The sequence below is a fragment of the Protomyctophum bolini genome (assembly GCF_963924005.1).
Source record: "Protomyctophum bolini genome assembly, chromosome: 12".
Taxonomy (NCBI): domain Eukaryota; kingdom Metazoa; phylum Chordata; class Actinopteri; order Myctophiformes; family Myctophidae; genus Protomyctophum; species Protomyctophum bolini.
This window is the reverse complement of record NC_137873.1, coordinates 11541221-11562662: the sequence shown is the minus strand read 5'-3', so window position 1 is coordinate 11562662 and position 21442 is coordinate 11541221. Positions and strand designations below refer to the sequence as shown.

The window sequence follows — 21442 nt, the reverse complement described above, 5'->3', positions numbered from 1 at the left end:
AAGCACCAAAACAGAAAACTGTGTTGTGATTGGTTAAAAAGAAAGCTTCCGGTGGTAGTACAGTGGCCTACATACAGTACACTAAAGGACACTGTACAGCTGCAGTTATTTACCCACCTGTTCTGTTCGTGAGATAAAACAAGCCTTGGAATTAAGTTAACAGGTGCTGGTGCTCAAGCAGAACAACCTGTGACATTACGGTTACAGATGGGTGTCATTGGGCTTAACAAAAGTTAACAAAAGTACGTCACAGATTTAATCAAAACAATACCTTTTTATTTTGTCAATGATACATCTTATTTACGCAAATGAAGGCTTATTAAAGTCATCTGTTTCTGTATAAATGGATATAAATTAATATAGATTCATAATACTGTAAGGTAATACATTTAATATAGTAACAGAGTGAAATATGATGAGATGTTTTGCCCATACAAAATACACAGATATAGAGTTACAGTAGAAATGCTATGAAGGTTAGCCAACATTCATGCACGGGCGCCACTATCCTTTAGCTCACAGAACATACTGCACTGGATAAGGCATACACTTGGGTTGTTTGGATTGTTGGAGCTTTTTTTAAACTGTAGAGCGATACAAAATAAAGCAAACTTACTGTACAGGTAGGCTACATCTTCTCTTTGTATCGTACAGTACAAGTGCAAAACTGTTTTTTTCCCGACAAAAGAAAAAGGAGACAATAATGAATGTTAAATAAAGTGTGCGTGTGTGTGTGTGTGTGTGTGTGTGTGTGTGTGTGTGTGTGTGTGTGTGTGTGTGTGTGTGTGTGTGTGTGTGTGTGGCGGGGGGGTATTAGCATATGAATAAACGATGAAAGGAGTGAAAACAAAGAGAAAAAGAACAATGGGTCAAGGAATTTAAAAATTATTAAAGTGAGAGTGCATCAATTACATCAATGGTATACTCATTACAAAAAGAAACACAAGAATTCAGGTAACTAATTAGGTTTAGATTAAAATCAAATAAATTTAATTTAATTAAGGAATAAGGAAATACACAAACAATCAAAAGTAACAAGATAATAAATAAATAAATACATAAATACATAAATAAATACATAAATAAGCAAAGTGCATCATAGTGGATATAAAATAAAGAAAACAAAACTACACAGACCACGAATTTTACGAGTTTTGTTTGGCCCTCCATGGACATTTCTCTCCACTGCTCAAGATCAATAAGTGCAGATTACAACAAAGACAAACCATATAAATCATCCTCCAACTAACCATCTATCTGATTTCATCTTCCAACTAACCATTTATCTTTCCCCCCTCTTCTTCTTTGTCTTCCACCCCTGGGAGGGCACATACATACATACATACGTACTGTAATCTCCTCGTCTTCTTCAAGAGTCGTCCTCGGTCTTGATGATGTGGAACAGTGTGACGTTGAACAGAACCTGGTGGCCGTTGTTCCAGCCGTACAGGGCGCGGTCCCTGGCGTTGTAGTCCAGCATGGACATGTGGAAATACTGGTTGTGGAAGGGGATGTCCGTGTACTCGTAGCTGGACGTCTTGGTGGAGTAGGCGTAGTAGACCTTGGCGCCGGTCAGGTGAGAGTTGGTGATGTAGAGCGTGCCGCAGATCATGAAGGACTCGCCGGCGTTCCTCTTGGAGTACTCGGTGTTCCACGTCTCCAGGATCTGCAGCGTGTCTGGGTTGAGCCGGCTTACCACGATGTTGCCCGCGTTCTGGTTGGTGGCGTACACGGCCCACAGGCCCAACTCGTCCGCCATCAGGTCGATGTCGGAGAAGCCGCCCCAGGTGTACGGGTAGACGTTGTGGAAGCCGGCGGACTCCAGCGCCCGCTGCGTGACCACGCGGCCCGTCTCGAAGCTGTAGCGCACCACGATGTTGCTCTGCATCTTGTTGTAGTACAGCGAGCCGTTGTACACCACGTGGTTGGTGCCGGCCCACTTGAACGGCAGGTTGTAGGTCCTGGACTCCACTCCCGCCACAAAGTCCGCAATGGACTTGAACTCTTTGACGATCCTGTTGTTGGTGTAGCTGTCCATATACCAAACCTGGATGTGCAGTAAAGTACAAATATAACATGTTGCATGTTAGATATGCTTTAGAGAGAGACAGACAGACAGACAGAATGGAGTAATTATGAAGTAAGAGACATTCATTTATCATTTTTTGTCATTTCACTCTGGAGACAGGAGGTCAGCACAGCATGTACACACAAATTGAAATGAGTATCTCAACTGACCCTATTGTTTTTGGCAGAGGCTTGTGGATCAGTCATCCAGGCTCCAAAGCGGGTCCCTGACGTCTTCACTGTCACCGGCCCAATGATCTTCATTAGCTTGCCACAGGCTATAGAACACATCACACACTCTGGTCAGTGGTCACACACACTACACCATACACTACACGCTTTTGAACCCTTTTGAATGCTACAAGAATGGTCAACATTATGTCACGTTCAGAGTAACTGGCAGCCCAAATCACATTCCTTTGAATCACATTCCTAGGGCTTTGTTCACACTGCACCCACATCTGATTTGTGAAAAATCTGTATCTAACCAACCGTTATGACCGTCAATGGCTTTATACTTGCAGAGCAGCCAGTCTGCCCGTCTCTGTCTCTGTGTCATCTCTCATCTTGATGACTGTCACTGTTATTCGTAATTTCGCAAATAACCCGATTATGTTTGTCTCAAAATGTTTGAGCGCCTTCTAGGGTGGCTATCCTCGTCGAGTGAAATCAGAAATCAGCAAAAACCAATCTGATTCAAATCTGGATAGGCCAAGTGTGAAAAAAACTGTAAATGGATGGGCTCATAGCCCGTAGCTTTAAACTGCTCTGTGGAAAGGATGCTTCAAACAAAGTATTTTGCTGGATGGTTTGTGTTGAACATCTGGTCAAATATCAAAGTCGACATGCTGCTGGAGTAAAAAAAAAAAAAAACTTGAGAAATACACTCTTGAATACAACTAATGCCTGCACCCCTCACCATCTGTCAGGACGGGGTGAAAATATATTACATTTTACGGTTCATATTATTTGAAAAAGTTAAAGGACCTGTAACATAAAATTCAACTTTGTCAATTAATTTTGTGTTTTTGGGGCTCCCATATGTGTTTTCTATCCCCACAAATAACACATTTTGAACTATCAGGCTTTCTCATCATATGGGTGCTTTAATGGAAATTGCTCTCAGGAACAGCTCAACTGATTTTGTCATCGTGATGTCATCAATGTCACCCTTTGTATAATTCCTCCTCTTCTTCAGTTTTCAGTTCCAAATTTGCATTTCCACTTTGTTTACAATGTCCGCCATTGTTGATTTTCCGAGCTGGCATGGAATGGAAACAAGCCTGGTTTTATCTAGCATCAGTATTATAATGACTCAAATAATAAATAATCTGCTTATCAGCACCCCCACCACCTCAGGACATTGTGATATTGCAGCTAAAACTGCTTTTAAAGTCCAGAAAGAAATGACAAGGCCTGGTTATATCAGAGTGGTGATTGAGGCTCAAACCATTAGAAAAAGGTTTGAGGGACATAGACAATATGATATTAAATATTAAAAACAGTTTTAAAATGCATGTTATTTCTGCTTTAAGGTGCACTGGACAATTCCACAAACATTTTAGGCGGACAAAATCACCTTTAAGACAAATCGCATCAACCTTTCATCATACAGTATATTCATCCACAGCTGTTTTTAGCCAGGTTCTAAAATGAGGCCAGCCTTACACACACACACTCGCACGACACACACACACACATAATCTCATCTCGTCTACTGTATACTTACTCAGTTTGCTCATGCAGTTGCGAAGCCGGTTCTCCAAGTTGGAGACCCTCTGTTGGAGTTCCTCGTAGTCGTACGCTCCCATCTCCTCCTGGATGGCCAGCAATATGGCGGACAGGTTCTTGATCTCCTCTTTGAACTGGCCCACGAGCTTGGCATCGGTCTTGTACTGCTCAAGCACCGGGATGAGAGGCTGCAGTGCCTCCATCTTCCCTTGCAGCTCCTGGGGGTTGACCAAGAGGGACAGAGGTTCTCACTTTCTTTCCACTTTATGAAGAAAAACAGAAATGTTTTAACCCGCCCACTCTCCTTTAAACAGTCCAGAAGCCCAACCAGTAGCCTGTAGGGTCCATGCTATACACCCAACTGGACATGTGCTGAAATGGCTCAAAGTTGGCTAAAAGTGATTAGTGTGGCTTTTTTCAGCCAACTTCATTGAAAAAAATGTTGTCCTATATTCGTGACAATACGGTATTACACTTATTACACTATTACACCATTACACTTATTACACTATTACATTTAGTACACTATTACACTTAATGCACTTATTGGATTGAGGGAACATAGGACTGAGGGAACATATGCTCTGTTTTGGAATGAGGGAACATAGGACTGAGGGAACATAGGCTCTGTTTTGGAATGAGGGAACATAGGGCTGAGGGAACATAGGCTCTGTTTTGGAATGAGGGAACATAGGCTCTGTTTTGGAATGAGGGAACATACTGTAGGACTGAGGGAACATAGGCTCTGTTTTGGAATGAGGGAACATAGGGCTGAGGGAACATAGGCTCTGTTTTGGAATGAGGGAACATAGGCTCTGTTTTGGAATGAGGGAACATACTGTAGGACTGAGGGAACATAGGCTCTGTTTTGGACTGAGGGAACATAGGCTATGTTTTGGAATGAGGGAACATAGGGCTGAGGGAGCATAGGGCTGAGGGAGCATAGGGCTGAGGGAACATATAGGGCTGAGGGAACATATAGGGCTGAGGGAACATAGGCATGACCATGATGACCCCGCTGAGGGACACTGTTGACAGCTGTTGAATCACCCAAACCAGTAAAGGTTCATCCTGGATTTATATTTTCACAGTTTTGTTTATTCAAGATTTCAGGGTATACAGTAAGACATTAATGAAATAATACAGTATAACACAATGTGACACACCCATATAGAACATACCAGAAGATAATATATTACATATAAATGTCATATGACCACCATATGCAAAATAGTGTGGTAGTAGGCCTTAAAAAAAAATAGTTTTGAAACAAAACAAACAAGGCAGACACACAATGACAAAACAAGACAACACAACGGCATTGTCACCCTTCAGAGCAGAACATATAATGGACATAGCAGAGCACCCACACATAGTTCCTCATAATAAACAACCCACATCCTGGAATTTGGATGATTCATTTTAATATCTTGTGTGAATAGTTGTTATTTTGGTGCGTGGGTGGTGCTAGAGGTCATGCATGGGGTTAAGATTAGATATAGTTAAAGGGAGCATAAATACCTTCAGCAGGTTTTATGGCTCTCTGCCCATTAGATTTTGAGATAATGTGTGAACAAGTGGAAAGTTTGGCCTAAAGGGTAGCACAGAGGAAAGGCATGCAGGTCAGTGCTTTAATAATATTCATGGAAATCTGCTCATTAGAATCTGACATATTGTTCGCGCAAATGGAAATTTGGACCTAAGGTGTGATCCAAATCAGCCATGGTGTGGGGTCTGTACACAGAAAAACACCATGCCTGTCCAGCTACAGGTAGTCGTAAGGTTTTATAGCAGAAGAACGGACAGGCAAACAACTCGTCGACAAACGGAACGACCGCTGAGAGAACCCTGCTAGAAAAGCTAAAAATCACACCTGTGTGAAGTGAGGGGCGCTCTTATCTTTTTATTTTTACCCTGGCATATTCATACCCAACCGATTCAATCCCATTGCACCGATCACGGTACCTTTTACTCACCCAAGATATCATCAATACTAATAGCCAATAAGGGCTCATTATTTTTACCTGACAATACAACGACTCAAACTTAATACATACGGTTATGTTTTACGTATAACCTCTATTAATCTAACTATAATATATTAAAGTCTAACTCTTTTAAGCCTTTTTCTGAGCAAGACAGTGAACCACAAATCTCACCAATGACAAAACAAGTCTGGTAGAACTGGGTAGCTAGCATCCAATTGTGAGTTCATGCATGTGTGCGTGCGTGCGTGTCTGCAACTACTTCCCCAGGCTGTGGCATAGTCGATAAGAAGGAAAGTGAACTAATAACGTAAGTATTCATCCGCGGGTAATGAAATAAGTCGGCTTCAGCTACAAAACGCAAGTTTCGGAGAGACTGTGGTACTTGGCTGTTGCTGCTGCAAACCGGCATTGACCTAATTTCGCAAGTACCATCAGACAGGGGCTTATCACACACTGTTCAGTCCCATTTCTAACTAGTCAGTGCTTTTATTCCACAGCTCTTTCGGTAAACCATTCTTTTGCACACCTATGTTCAGCTATGGGACAGGTATGTGTTGGCAAAACAGACATTAACAAGATCAAAAAGAAGAAACCTGCACACCGTCTGCACTTGCTCATTATAAAGGCACTCAAAGAGCTTCCTCCGGCATCAGATGAAGAAGGTCCTTGACTGAAACGTTGTCTTTTTAATAATAAAAATATGTTTTTATTGAGTGAGTGAAGGCCGCGTGCAGGTTCTTCAACTGAAAGGGTCGGAGACACTCCGCTACGCGCTCCGACCCTTTCAGTATTTGTATTATTTTACTGTATTTAAGTATACAATTTTGAGGCATTTGTACTTGAGTGCTTCCAATTTCCAATACTTTTACTTCTACTGCACTACTTTTACTCCACAACATATTTGAAAACTTTAGTTACTAGTTACTTTGTATAGATTTGGATTATTATTACAAAACATATACATTAACCACTTCAGCCCTATATTTCGGCCATTTGAAAATAATCTATAAGCCCACAAGAGCTTGCAGATCTGCTAATTTCTTTACTTTTACTTGTAACATTATGGGGGAACAGTATTTTGACTTTGCATACTTTTGATACTATTGCTATTTTTACTTAAGTAACCTTTAGCACTTTTTCCACCACTGTACAGTACCTGAAAGCTCTTGTTGACGACCGTCTTCCTGTCCGACTCGATTTGTCTGAACTTGGACCTCAGCCCTTTGATTTGGTTCTCCATCCTCATGATGTACTGGAAGTCCCTCTGCGTCCGCAGATTCAGCACCTCGATCGACTGCGACATGTTCTGTACCTTTTGAGGAGGAACGGGAATGAAAACAGTATGGCATTGATTTTTCTAGCCCGCCACCGTGATTAAGAGGCCCCTTTATGTTTGGCCTTCCAGCGGTTAGCTGAGCTCCGACTTCCACAAGAACTAATCGACTCTCTTTGACCTCCGTTGCCACGTCTCAGTTGCCCATTTGTACAATTGAATTGAGGTGAACTGGGTGTCAAGCAGCTGTAATGACTATGCAAGGGTCAGAGCTATTATGGCTTGGTATCATTCATTACGTTTTCATTTTTTTGTTTCTTCAATTTTTTTGTTCAGTTCAGTTTGAGCCTTAAGTCTTGCCTTTGGTTTAACAAGATTCAAAAGTATGGTACAGTTCTAACTAAGTAGCGCATTTCAGTCTTGAGTATATCCTTCCGTCTGTCCGTCCGTCCGTCCGTCCGTCCGTCTGACTCACTGACTGACTGACTGACTGACTGAGCACATATTATCAACTAGCAAAGTGGCACATGCACATTGTGTTGTGCGAGCTTTTTCAGGGGCCTGGCTCTGTCTGAGGGATGCTGAAATGGCCTCACTCAAGTCCTGGGGCAGCTTAGTACATTAGTGTGAAAGGCCTATGCGAATGACAGAAAACGGCCCTTGGCATGCAAAATGGTCAGGGCAAAGTTTAGTCAATGGTCATTTCAATATGGGACAGCAGAACCCAGAGTTATTTATAATATTACAATGTGGGACAGCAGAACCCAGAGTTATTTATAATATTACAATGTGGGACAGCAGAACCCAGAGTTATTTATAATATTACAATGCATGGCTGCTGAAAACAAAAGGACAACAAAACACCTTTGATTCCATTTTGAGTTTGCATTTTGAAATTGAAAACCTAGTCATGCATTGTAATTAATTCATTTCAAAACATTTTTGTACTAGACTGCATATAGACCTGCATGCTAACTATTATAATTGTTTTGACTATAACCATTGGACTAGTAGCTAAGGTTGTCCAAGGTAATCTAATCTTGGGTGAATAGGGTTGCAGACATGAATATAATACACATCCACTGCTGGTTGCTTGTCCTGTGATCAGCACCCTGAGGCGGTTATGGCACTGAACTTCACGTGGTGAATAGATGATTCACCATTGGCTGCAGCCACTGTGAAACCCATTCAAAGCTCATAATGTATTTCAGAAATGCTATTTCTGAAGGGCTGCCTGAAAAAGAAGACTGTTCTTATCTTAAAGCTGCACTCCATAACCAGCTACCTCACAGTGTCAAAATGCTATTGCATGCTTTGGGGAAGTATGCTGTTTCCATTTTGAGTTTCATGCAATAGCTCGTGTCAACCAGTAGTGGTCAACGCGACCAATATCTACATTTTTCAAGAGAAGAGCAGGGAGACCGCAACTACAACTAATAGTGCAGTTGAGTTAGTTGTACTCAACTAACTCAACTCTCCCTAGCTAACTCAGAGTACATACTCTGTCTCAACCTTTCTGCAGCCCACCCACCTGACCGCTTGAAAATGTCTAAATTATTCTCTGCATGCATTTTCAGATATTTTAATAACCGATTATTGATCAATGAAAATAACATAATATACTTAAGGTTCATATGTATTGGTATCAGAAAGACCCCATGGAATAGTTTCTAAATGACTTTAATGTAATATTATCATTCATATCTTAATGTTTTGCCAATTGTTTGGGGGTCCACTTGCAATCATCGCAGCCCACAAGTGGCCTCTGGCCCACAGGTTGAGAATCACTGCTCTACGATATAGATGAGTTCAATTTGTGTTTTATAAAACTAAAGGCTTATGGGTTGCAGTTTTTACTTGATCAAATTATGTTTACTGTAACCTAGATCGTAATAGCAGTGAATGCTCTGCTGCAAAAAATACATGCTCTGTGCTCAACAAGCGATGTGTGGGTTTGAGTCCAACACAAAGAACTATTCGTCTGAAGTGATCCATGTAATGTGAGCATTAGAAAATGGGGTTATGGACCTTGCCAGCACACTTCCTCTGAGGATTATAAGAAACTGAGAGGCATAAATAGAGGAATCTGTGTGATTTGAGTTTATATGCGTGTGTCCATGAACTATTTATTTCTATGTGCATATATGCGTTCATCCAAGTGTCTATGTTTACTTTGCCTTATACTTGCAGTGCACACAGCCATATGTATACTCAGTTGCACATCAGTGTGTTGCACTATGTGGGTGGGTGCATGGGTTTGCATGCAAGTCACTTAGGTATCCTCTGTGTTTCAGTGTCTAAACTTCACACGGACGCACGTGCGCACGCACGCACACACCTTCTCCAGGAGCTGGCGTAGCTGTCTGCCCTTGGCGTCTCTGGAGCAGAGGTTCTGTTCAGGCGCCACCACCGTGCAGACACAGCGACCATCAGCATCCTGAGCCGAGCTGTACACCTGCCACCCCTCCTTTGGTCTGATGGTCTGCACGCACACACACACACACACACACACACACACACACACACACACACACACACACACACACACACACACACACACACACAGGGGTTGTACTTAATTCACTGTCGATAATATCACTACAATAATATCCTGGCACACGCCTGTTAATGTTTGTTTTCTTCTCAAGGGACCCCCTCCTCAACATGCACAAAAGCACAGACACAACCAATCTCACTGAGTAGTTAAAAAGAAAGTCTAAGAGCTTAGGAAGAACAAAGTGCTTTTCTGTAAGATATTCCTCAGCTCAGAGCATAATGGTCTCCTGTGGCTTTACCCCAACAATAAAATACTGTTTTGGCCTTGGTAATTAATTTGAATGCTGGGGTTCCTCTTCGTGCTCCTCCCTCCCTCCCTCCCTCCCCGCTTGGCCTTGTGGTGCCGCACCAAAGAGTCTAGCGAGCATGGTCCCACTGTGAGCAACAAACTAATCTGATTTGTGTGAGCTTCTGTCCCCATTTTTCATTAGATTCAATATGCTCTCTCCACAGTGTAAAGCATGAAGACCATTAAATTATGCCTCATGAAACAAAGCAACCCCTCACAGTGGCATCTAGGGAGTGTACTCTGTTTTGTTTATACTATTCATGGGAGTTTTCATATCGTCTGTAAATATACAAGTCAAAAAACGTCTTGTCGACATCTTTATTTTTTATGGAAATGTCTAATAGCACCAGTAGCCTTTGTAAAGTCATGCCAGTTATGATTTACAGTCAGAGTGGAAAATAAATGCCAGTCACCAGTCAATGCAGTTTATACTCTTAACTGTGATTTAGTATAATCTACCCGAGATTGGCTGATAACAACAGCAACTATTGTTAGCACTTTGTTATCTCTTCCTAAATCAATCTATTAGCCGTGTTGTAAACGGTGTGAATGCGGATATTTTTAAATTCACCCGCCACTGCACCCACATCTTATACGGTCCTCTTTGGAGAGAGTGAAGGCTGATACTTTCCCTGTTCCATTCATCCTTGTGCTGTCTGCTGCTAAAGAGGCTTTGGAATGCCAGATGAAAAGATCAGGTCCCATCTGAGGAAACCCAGATGTCATGCCAGGAAGTAAGCTCAGCTTTTGACTCACATCTTCTCACCTAGGCAATCTTTTTTTGTATTACTATCCTAGAGAGCATCACAATTACAGCACTTTAAAACCTCCAGTCTGAAGCATTGTCATGGAATTCTGTCTCAAACCGCATTTACTGGGTGCTTCATCGCATCGAAAATAGCCAATCTACCAGCTCACAATGTGTTGGTCTGTGGATGAGATTTGTGAGCTTTAATGTAGATCTTCTATTTAAGGGCGACACTGCTGTACCACAGAGCATAATTTAGGCATCAGAACAAAATAGATAGTTTTCTTTCTTTTGGTTTGACAGGTCATGACTTATTTTAGCTATTTTTGGCGATTCAGCACTTTTGCCTTTTTGATTTATTTTCATTATGGTAGCCTAACTTTTGTTACATTGTGTTTTATTGTTTCTATAGTTTCTTCATGCTAATGCTCTGAATGCATACAAAAGACTAGATTCAGCTGAAATTTTTACTCGTTTATATGTTTTCAATCAATCAATCAATCAAACTGTTAAAACACTGCAAGTGAAATATAGTGAAACAAATGACGCAGACATATCCTGAAATAATCTTAATGTGTGAGAGTGGCAGCAGGGAAGTTCCTTGTGAGGCCCATTCATACAATATGAAATCGTATGAATGGCTGCATAGGTCCCTCGGCACCACTACATTACTGATGACATCTGTTTGTCATGGCATGGAAGCAATCACACACCTACACGCGCACACACACACACACACACACACACACACACACACACACACGTTCTCTCACACACACAGTCTCTCTCTCTCTCTCTCTCACACACACACACACACACAGTCACACAGTCACACACACTGCTCTTTTCTTCATGTGCTTTGAAAAACTCAGCAGCCCAGCGCTTCCTATAATTTGACGGAATGAAATAGCTCTCTTCTGTCACTGGAGTGGCACACATCCTGTCCTCCTTATAACTCTCACTCTCCTCAATTCACGCGTTTCATCACTCATTCAGACACTCATCTGTCACTCAACCTCAACCAGCTGCATGAGATGCTCTCAAACGGGAAAAAGAGACCCCAAATGCCTGAGATTTACGCCCCGTCGTATGACGCTGACTGTGTATCGCAGGCGTTGCAGCGAATTGCGACGCATTGTGAATTTGTGTGAGCTTTCATTTCTTTAGTTGATCGGCTAAATTCGGCGCGCGACACCAACGAAGAATAAATCTGTCTTTATAGTGGAACGCTTCTCCAAGTTAATTTCGTGCAGACATGTGCCGAGCCGCGGCTCTATCTGTTGTTTCATACAGCAATAGAGTTTAGACTATTAATCAAGATGGTATAGGCTCCTAATATATTATGCTGCATATTCCCCATGCATGATGTCCTGTGAAGAAGCAGGAACTATACCTATTTCAATTCTGCAAAACATTTTCAATAATCGCAAGGCAAAACCCCTCAGTTAGGGCAGGGCACTCCTGCATCTCAATGAGACACAAATAAAGCCGGGATGCTGCGCTCGCTATAGTTGCCCAAATTGGCCAGTTATTTTGATCCAAATTGCTTCGTTATCAGTCATGTGAAAGCCTAATTTTTCCAGCTATAGGCTAATCATTTGTTGGTTTGCTGGTATAAAACTCCCAGAAAAGTAACTGGCACAGACAGAGCAGCAGCACAGATATACACGCACATGCCTGATAGGCTACATTTATTCAGTCAATATATCTACATTGACTGCAGCCCGGATGCACAACAGCTTAATTGCATGTTTTGAGTTTCCACTTACAGAGTATTATTATAGGGAAACCATTTCCATTATCCATACCACCGCCAAACAGGTCTCTATAATGACATTTAAAAAAGTGAATTATTTCCTTTGGTTGCCATCCAAGATCAATATCTGTGCTGTGTCTGGATGATGTATTCAAATAGATGAGAGGAAAGTAATCCCTATTATATAGGTTATGAGTATAGCCAATATATTTGCACATAACTGTGTTGGACAAATATATTTTGACTTTCTGTAACCATTATTATTATTTGTTTTTTAAACGGACTTAAGGTATAGGCTATAATGCTCTACTATTAGTCTATTAGATATAATATAGTAGGCTAATTATATAGATAAACGGTAAACCTCAAATTAACCTTAAACACGTTCCCGTGCATATAGATACACCATGTTGATCTTTAAGTATTTCACCATACAGTATAGCCTATACATTGCTTCGCTTGTCGCATATATACCTTCTCAAGCACCTGTGCATACATGGGACGAATTAGGACGAGAGAGATGGTAAAACAAAACCCGGAGAAACTCACCGCTGACGGACAGTATCCGAACAGGAGGAGAAACATCAGCGGGTTCAGCACCACGGACAGCGCCCGCATTCTGTTTTTTTTTTTTTTCTTCTTTCCCCCCCCCAACTATTAAACTGCCCTTTCCACCCCTTTTCACGGCCAAATATCTGGCACAAGTTGTCGCCCGCGTGTCTCCGCTAAACGTCGGTGAAATGTGTGACACACTGACGACACCGCAACGGAGGGTAGATCCACACTCATCATTAGAGGCTACATGTGGGCAGCGGTGAGGGAAAACACCGCTGGTGGTAGAGCCTGCCTGCCCTTAGTGAGCCGAGGAGAAGAGGAGGAGAAGGAGGAGGAGGAGGAGGAGGGAAAAGTTTTGTGGAGATTCTACTGCTGCGCTGCTCTGCTCGGGGGAGAACCTCTTCACGGATGTGACATCATCCGGCGTCTTTCAATTAATCCGCCGCCTCGATGTTGTCAAATGAAGGAACCACGGCACGGACTGACTGCAGCGGCGCATGGGAATTGTGAATGATTGGGAAGGTTAGCCTATACTGAAAAAAAAAAAGTAGGGAGGGAAACTTCCAGACAGACAGTCCCAACGTATGGATTGGCATTCATATTAAGGGCTGCAGTTGGGGGGGGGGGGGGGGGGGGGGGTACAGCAGTGGCTCTGTTACGGACCAAGGTCCTTATGATTATTGTGTTGAGGTGGAATATGCTGTATAGTTTGTGGCTTGTATTATATTGTTTTCCTTTGTGTTTCTGTAAGGTGGTGAATGGAGGTGAATGAGAAGTCTGGAGTTGGGTGTGGTGCTGATTGATAGTGTGAGTGTGAAGTGGCTGATTGAACTCAGATGGTGATGCAGATTGACAGGCACAACTTGTGTCTGCTCCTCCCTCCTCAATTCGTTGATTCCCATCCACGCCCTCGTCTGCGATTGGCTGAGCTATTAGCCTGTTCTCTATAAAATGCTCAGTCTGACTTGGCTTCTAGGAGGACAACAGCTACCAGTTTGAGCAGAGGCTCTGTCGTGTCTGCCACCCAATGTAACCCTTTTCTTTTTTGTTTCCTTTGATGTTCAGTTCTGTGAGTTTGTTTGTCTTTAGTCCTTCGTGAGTAAGTTGAGTTATGTCTTCTTGGTTTATGTTAGTTCTTAGTTTGTTTCTTTTGTAATCTGTTTATTTGCTAATTCGTTAAAGTAAGATCCTAAGTTATATTTCCATATTTATATTGTATATTATAATTCTGTATATAAGTCAAAGCCCACTTCATCCTGTAAGGGTGTTAGGTAGGTTTTTGTTTGGTTTATCCAACTCCTTGTTTTCTCTTGTTTTTGTTAGTTTTAGGTAAGTAGGTTAGTAAATTGTATTTTGGTTTGTTTATTTTGTTAGGTTGATGTTAGGTTTCCGTTAGTATAGCAAGTTTTCTAAATGTAAACCTGCACCCTGAAGCCATTATGATGAAGTTTGCCTCTGCTAAAACAAAAGAGTGATAATAAAATCTAAAACTTATTTTGAAAAGCTGTCTCCTCCATTATTATGTTACCCCTCCCTACCCTAGACAAGGGGTCGTAACATAATTTGGGGGCTCGTCCGGGATAGGTAGGACATTGTTTGATAGCATTAAATAATTATTCCAAATTTTCCCCAAAAATAATTTGGTAGTTTGCTTCGATCTAAATAACCCCCTTGACTAGGTCCATTAGGATTCGTTAGTTTTTGGCTTCGTTTGATACTTTGATTATTCGAGTGTTTTCTTGGTTATAGTGATTTTTGTTGAAAAAGGTTGCATTGGGTTGGCTTGGTTCATTTTTGTTTTTTTGTCTGAGTAGTCAACTAGTAGTGTGTTTCTCTGGGTTTTGGCAGATTAGTTATAGGGTTTTGAGTTGTGACAAAGTGTTGTATGGTCATGTAGAATGCATGATTGTTCAGTTATCTGTGATAGAGAAGGCAGTAGATTCAGCCCCAGTTTTTCCCACTTGAGTAAATAACTTTGCAAATTTAGGATTGAGCCTGGTTGTTTAAATTTGTAATACTCCAGGTTAGGCGTCGATAAGGCTGAGTTAAAACGGTGTTGTTGTTGCAGAGTAACACCAGAGAAGGTTGGCATGTCCGTGCGGCCGGCTGTGAGTGTGGGGACAGCCTCACATGATCCCCCGGCGTACTCTGATCGGGGAGATGGGGGGTCCTCCTCCTCTCCTCTGGACGTGAGGTTGATGATATCCAGCGCCATTGCTGGGGGCTCAAGTTGGCAGTCTGTCTGAGACAACTAGAGGTTGATACGAGGTGCTACAACCTTGTACTTATAGGGCCGCAGAGCTCAAGAGACGTTCCCCCCCAGTCCAGCTCACTCTCTTGGCAGGAGTTGGAGAATCTTCCACCACCCAGCAGGGTGCAACGAACTTCGACATCAGTAAGCATATTTATTTGGTTCCTCGTTACAAAGGAGGTTAATTCGTATTTTTTTTAATTTGTAGGCATTGCTACCACTGTAATTGGCAAAAAAAACCATGTGGTGTTGGTTATTGCAATGCAGATGAGTGGGAAAGACTCGGGAGGTTTGTGTGGTCTTGTCTATTGTCCAGAGTTTAGAGTAGGGTGTTAAGGATATAAAAACATACTAGGTTTCTGAGTGTGGTTTCAATCAAATGTGTAATTTTGTTTCTTGATAATTAGTGCTCGGTGAGCAAAGTGTTGACTATTCATCAGATCTGTGAGGTTTTTTTAAATTCTGCCTTTCTGATCGTATCGTGTCTATACTTTGGTGAGCAGAGAGTAGTTATGGTAATTAATGCGGCGTCCTGCGCTAATTAATTTATTTTGGCACATCGATCTGTGTTCTTCGCTCCCTCTGTCCGCTGCGACCCTATGGCGGCAGAGTGGGGAAAATTTGAAATTTGCTGTGTTAGCCAGACGCCAGACTAGTTCGAGGCGGATGTGAGTGGCAGTTGGGCCACAGCTGTACTATTGTCTTCCTGTCTGTCTGCCTTGGCCTGCCGGTCTGAAACTGGTTTAGACTAACTGCGTGCTTGCCAGCTGTGCTGGCTTGCTGAGCTCGTATTCTGAGCTGGCTGGCTTGCCAGCGAGGCTGGTTCTGTTGCTGCAAGGCAGGGCGGGGCAGACCGGGCCAGGCAGACAGAGAGCCTGGCTGAGCTGACTGAGCAAGGCTGGTATGGCTACAATGGTTGACTGCAAGGGCTGATGTGCGCTGGCTTGGCAGCCTGACTTTCTACACTGGCTGACTGGCGGAGCTGGCTGGCTGCGTTGGCTGAGTGGGCAGGCTTGCTGGCTAGCTGGCTTGCTGGGCTCCCTGAGGGAAGCTTTGGGATGGATCTCTAGGGGCATCGGCTTGTGTTGAGCCTTCCAACGGCGTCTACCTTGATCTTTGTCCTAAGAAAGAAAGACAGAAAAAGAAAGACACACACAAACTCAACTACGCAGCTTCCACATGAGGAACGCAGGCAGGCACGCAGGCAGGCAGGCACAAGCTGCCCGCGTGCTTGCTTCGCCCTCCAGTTGCTGCTCCAGTTATTTGTTTTCCCTCAAACACATCCTCAATGTGTTGGGTGAGGTTGAGCTCTGTCCAGCACAGGAGCGGCCAGGACGGAAACCAGCTTGGTGTCTATGAGTGGCATGAGGCGTTGGAGTAGCAGCCTCTCTTGTAGGTGATGCAGAGGAGGGAAATGGGTCGGTAGCTCTTTGGGGATGATGGGTCTTTGCCAGGTTTGGGGATTGCAACCACTTTGGCCTTTCTCCAGACAGAAGGGATGGTTTTCTGTGCCATGCATGTATTCAGCATCCCCACGAGCCAGGTCTTTGGCGTTAGGTTCCAGATGCTGTATAATTTCTGCCAGTATGTCATCAATCCCTGCTGCTTTTCCGGGTTTCAACTTTCCCATTGCAGTTTCGAGTTCTTCTAGGTCGAAGGGTTTGGTTTGAGGGTTGTGATACAACAGAGTTCGCTGTGACCGTTGTGAATTGTGGGTGGCTCCCAGAGGTCCTTGATCCCCATGGGGTCCAATTTACTAGTCTCATGAAGGTCATTTATACTGGTCAAGGTCATTTATACTGGTCAAGGTCATTTGTACTTGTCAAGGTCATTTATACTGGTCAAGGTCATTTACTAGTCTTATTGAAGGTCATTTATACTGCTCAAGGTCATTGATATTGGTCAAGGTCATTAAGTGGCATGCTATAGTGCGCGATTCTTCATCATTGTTTAGGATTTGAAAAAAGGTGAAATCGCGGAAAAGCGAAAGGCTATAGTCCATGGTCACGGAGGACATACTATATTATGTTGTTTTTCACGATTTCGGAGGATTTGAAAAAAAGGTGAAAATCAGGGAAAAGCTAAAGAACTATATGGACTGGAGTCAATTGGGTTATATTATGTTTAACACTAATTTGAAGCTGTCAAAATCTGACAGACTTCTGGCGGCCATGGCCACGCCCACCTTTTGGTAACGCCCACTGTCGGCCACGCCCACAGAAAGGACCCCCCCCATGTAATTTGCCAGGCAGGCTCCACTGAGCCATACCATTTGATCATCATCTGGGAGAATACAAAATAGAAACCAGTGTTATCACAAAGTAGTAAATATACCATACTCATGTAAGTAGTTAGAGTGAATATGTAATTAACCTTAACCTTAACAACTAAGGTGAGAACCACCCGTGACTGTATAGAACTGTGTTGTAATATAGTAGGGGAACTTTTTTGATATTATTTTCCTTTCCTTCTTTCCAAAACTCTTGAACCATCTTTCTCTCCATCTTTCACGTCACTTGTTCATGACTTCATGTTGTTTATTCTGAGGTGATACTTTATAAGTGTATCACAGGAGCTTATGGCTATAGAAAATAAAAGTAACACGGAGTACAAGGTGACCCAAAAGCAACGATAAATTAGGCTTGAAGAGAGCCACAATTCATAAGGCTATAGCATCAGCACGGGGAAGATGTCCCCAGCACAAATACAGTATGTTGGGGAGCACTTATCTCAAGTGCTTACAGTGTATGACCTGGGATGCCCGCAAGGCCCACTACTGCATTAACATGCAGCAGGAGACAGTGGGGTGGTGTGCGTGGGGTGGAGGACATGATGGCAGGCAGCGTTGTTACTTGGAACGTTTCCCACAGGAGCAGTTTGAACCAGGAGTTCTCTGATTCAAGTAGTGCATTTGACAGGAGCATGGAGAGAAACAGACGGAGAGAGAAAGAGATCCTTGGCATATTTCAACAATAAGTTTTTTGTCAGCCCCATGACCTGCATCTCTGATGAGCTCCTCTCCAACATGGGTAGAAATGTTAAATGGTGCATTTATATAGCGCCTTTATCCATTTACCCATCGTTTTTGTCAAATTGCGGAATTGCGGAAATTGCGGAAATGGAAATTGCTGAAATTGCGGATTTTTTTTTTCATTTTTTCATTTTTTTTAAATCCTCAAAAATGATGAAAAACGGCGCGCTATAGTATGCCGTACGATATGGACTATAGCCCATGGTCCAAAAAGATGAGAAACGAGGATAACTTTTTTTTTCAAAATTTCAAAAAACATGGGCTATAACCCATCGTTTTTGTCATTTCGTCATTTTTTTCAAATCTTCAAAAATGATGAAAAACTGCGCGCTATAGTATGCCGTATGATATGGGCTATAGCCCACGGTCAAAAATGATGAGAAACGAGGCTAACTTTTTTTTTCAAAATTTCAAAAAACATGGGCTATAACCCATCGTTTTTGTCATTTCGTCATTTTTTTCAAATCCTCAAAAATGATGAAAAACGGCGCGCTATAGTATGCCGTACGATATGGGCTATAGCCCATGGTCCAAAATGATGAGAAACGAGCATAACTTTTTTTTTTTCAAAATTTCAAAAAACATGGGCTATAACCCATCGTTTTTGTCATTTCGTCATTTTTTTCAAATCTTCAAAAATGATGAAAAACTGCGCGCTATAGTATGCCGTATGATATGGGCTATAGCCCACGGTCCAAAATGATGAGAAACGAGCATAACTTTTTTTTTCAAAATTTCAAAAAACATGGGCTATAACCCATCGTTTTTGTCATTTCGTCATTTTTTTTCAAATCCTCAAAAATGATGAAAAATGGCGCGCTATAGTATGCCGTACGATATGGGCTATAGCCCATGGTCCAAAATGATGAGAAACGAGCATAACTTTTTTTTTCAAAATTTCAAAAAACATGGGCTATAACCCATCGTTTTTGTCATTTCGTCATTTTTTTTCAAATCTTCAAAAATGATGAAAAACTGCACGCTATAGTATGCCGTATGATATGGGCTATAGCCCACGGTCCAAAATGATGAGAAACGAGGCTAACTTTTTTTTCCAAAATTTCAAAAAACATGGGCTATAACCCATCGTTTTTGTCATTTCGTCATTTTTTTCAAATCCTCAAAAATGATGAAAAACGGCGCGCTATAGTATGCCGTACGATATGGACTATAGCTCATGGTCCAAAAAGATGAGAAACGAGGATAACTTTTTTTTTCAAAATTTCAAAAAACATGGGCTATAACCCATCGTTTTTGTCATTTCGTCATTTTTTTCAAATCTTCAAAAATGATGAAAAACTGCGCGCTATAGTATGCCGTATGATATGGGCTATAGCCCACGGTCCAAAATGATGAGAAACGAGCATAACTTTTTTTTTCAAAATTTCAAAAAACATGGGCTATAACCCATCGTTTTTGTCATTTCGTCATTTTTTTTCAAATCCTCAAAAATGATGAAAAATGGCGCGCTATAGTATGCCGTACGATATGGGCTATAGCCCATGGTCCAAAATGATGAGAAACGAGCATAACTTTTTTTTTCAAAATTTCAAAAAACATGGGCTATAACCCATCGTTTTTGTCATTTCGTCATTTTTTTTCAAATCTTCAAAAATGATGAAAAACTGCACGCTATAGTATGCCGTATGATATGGGCTATAGCCCACGGTCCAAAATGATGAGAAACGAGGCTAACTTTTTTTTCCAAAATTTCAAAAAACATGGGCTATAACCCATCGTTTTTGTCATTTCGTCATTTTTTTCAAATCCTCAAAAATGATGAAAAACGGCGCGCTATAGTATGCCGTATGATATGGACTATAGCTCATGGTCCAAAAAGATGAGAAACGAGGATAACTTTTTTTTTCAAAATTTCAAAAAACATGGGCTATAACCCATCGTTTTTGTCATTTCGTCATTTTTTTAAAATCTTCAAAAATGATGAAAAACTGCGCGCTATAGTATGCCGTATGATATGGGCTATAGCCCACGGTCCAAAATGATGAGAAACGAGGCTAACTTTTTTTTTCAAAATTTAAAAAAACATGGGCTATATAACCCATCGTTTTTGTCATTTCGTCATTTTTTTCAAATCCTCAAAAATGATGAAAAACGGCGCGCTATAGTATGCCGTACGATATGGGCTATAGCCCATGGTCCAAAATGATGAGAAACGAGCATAACTGTTTTTTTTCAAAATTTCAAAAAACATGGGCTATAACCCATCGTTTTTGTCATTTCGTCATTTTTTTCAAATCTTCAAAAATGATGAAAAACTGAGCGCTATAGTATGCCGTATGATATGGGCTATAGCCCACGGTCCAAAATGATGAGAAACAAGGCTAACTTTTTTTTTCAAAATTTCAAAAAACATGGGCTATAACCCATCGTTTTTGTCATTTCGTCATTTTTTTCAAATCCTCAAAAATGATGAAAAATGGCGCGCTATAGTATGCCGTACGATATGGGCTATAGCCCATGGTCCAAAATGATGAGAAACGAGCATAACTTTTTTTTTCAAAATTTCAAAAAACATGGGCTATAACCCATCGTTTTTGTCATTTCGTCATTTTTTTCAAATCCTCGAAAATGATGAAAAACGGCGCGCTATAGTATGCCGTACGATATGGACTATAGCCCATGGTCCAAAAAGATGAGAAACGAGGATAACTTTTTTTTTCAAAATTTCAAAAAACATGGGCTATAACCCATCGTTTTTGTCATTTCGTCATTTTTTTTAAATCTTCAAAAATGATGAAAAACTGCGCGCTATAGTATGCCGTATGATATGGGCTATAGCCCACGGTCCAAAATGATGAGAAACGAGGCTAACTTTTTTTTTCAAAATTTCAAAAAACATGGGCTATATAACCCATCGTTTTTGTCATTTCGTCATTTTTTTCAAATCCTCAAAGATGATGAAAAACGGCGCGCTATAGTATGCCGTACGATATGGGCTATAGCCCATGGTCCAAAATGATGAGAAACGAGCATAACTTTTTTTTTTTAAATTTCAAAAAACATGGGCTATAACGCATCGTTTTTGTCATTTCGTCATTTTTTTCAAATCCTCAAAAATGATGAAAAATGGCGCGCTATAGTATGCCGTACGATATGGGCTATAGCCCATGGTCCAAAATAATGAGAAACGAGCATAACTTTTTTTTTCAAAATTTCAAAAAACATGGGCTATAACC

General features: G+C 41.6%; 1 protein-coding gene across 1 annotated transcript; it reads right to left on the bottom strand.

Annotated features, from left to right (window-relative positions):
• Positions 1–1099: 1099 nt before the first annotated feature.
• LOC308325281 (noelin-3-like) lies at positions 1100–13100 on the bottom strand. Its single transcript, XM_080777762.1, has 6 exons — positions 12958–13100; positions 9398–9541; positions 6943–7098; positions 3797–4016; positions 2239–2345; positions 1100–2047 (listed from the first exon to the last, which is right to left on the bottom strand). The coding sequence occupies exons 1-6, from the start codon at positions 13024–13026 to the stop codon at positions 1370–1372; spliced, it is 1374 nt and encodes a 457-aa protein (XP_080633888.1). The 5' UTR covers positions 13027–13100; the 3' UTR covers positions 1100–1369.
• Positions 13101–21442: the final 8342 nt, after the last annotated feature.

Excerpts from the sequence above, each read along its gene's own strand:
- LOC308325281 (XM_080777762.1), bottom strand. The coding sequence starts at position 13,026 with ATGCGGGCGCTGTCCGTGGTGCTGAACCCGCTGATGTTTCTCCTCCTG. Across the intron at positions 7,099-9,397 it reads TACGCCAGCTCCTGGAGAAG|GTACAGAACATGTCGCAGTC; the intron begins GTGTGTGCGTGC and ends CCTCCTCAAAAG. Across the intron at positions 4,017-6,942 it reads TCGTCAACAAGAGCTTTCAG|GAGCTGCAAGGGAAGATGGA; the intron begins GTACTGTACAGT and ends GTCAACCCCCAG.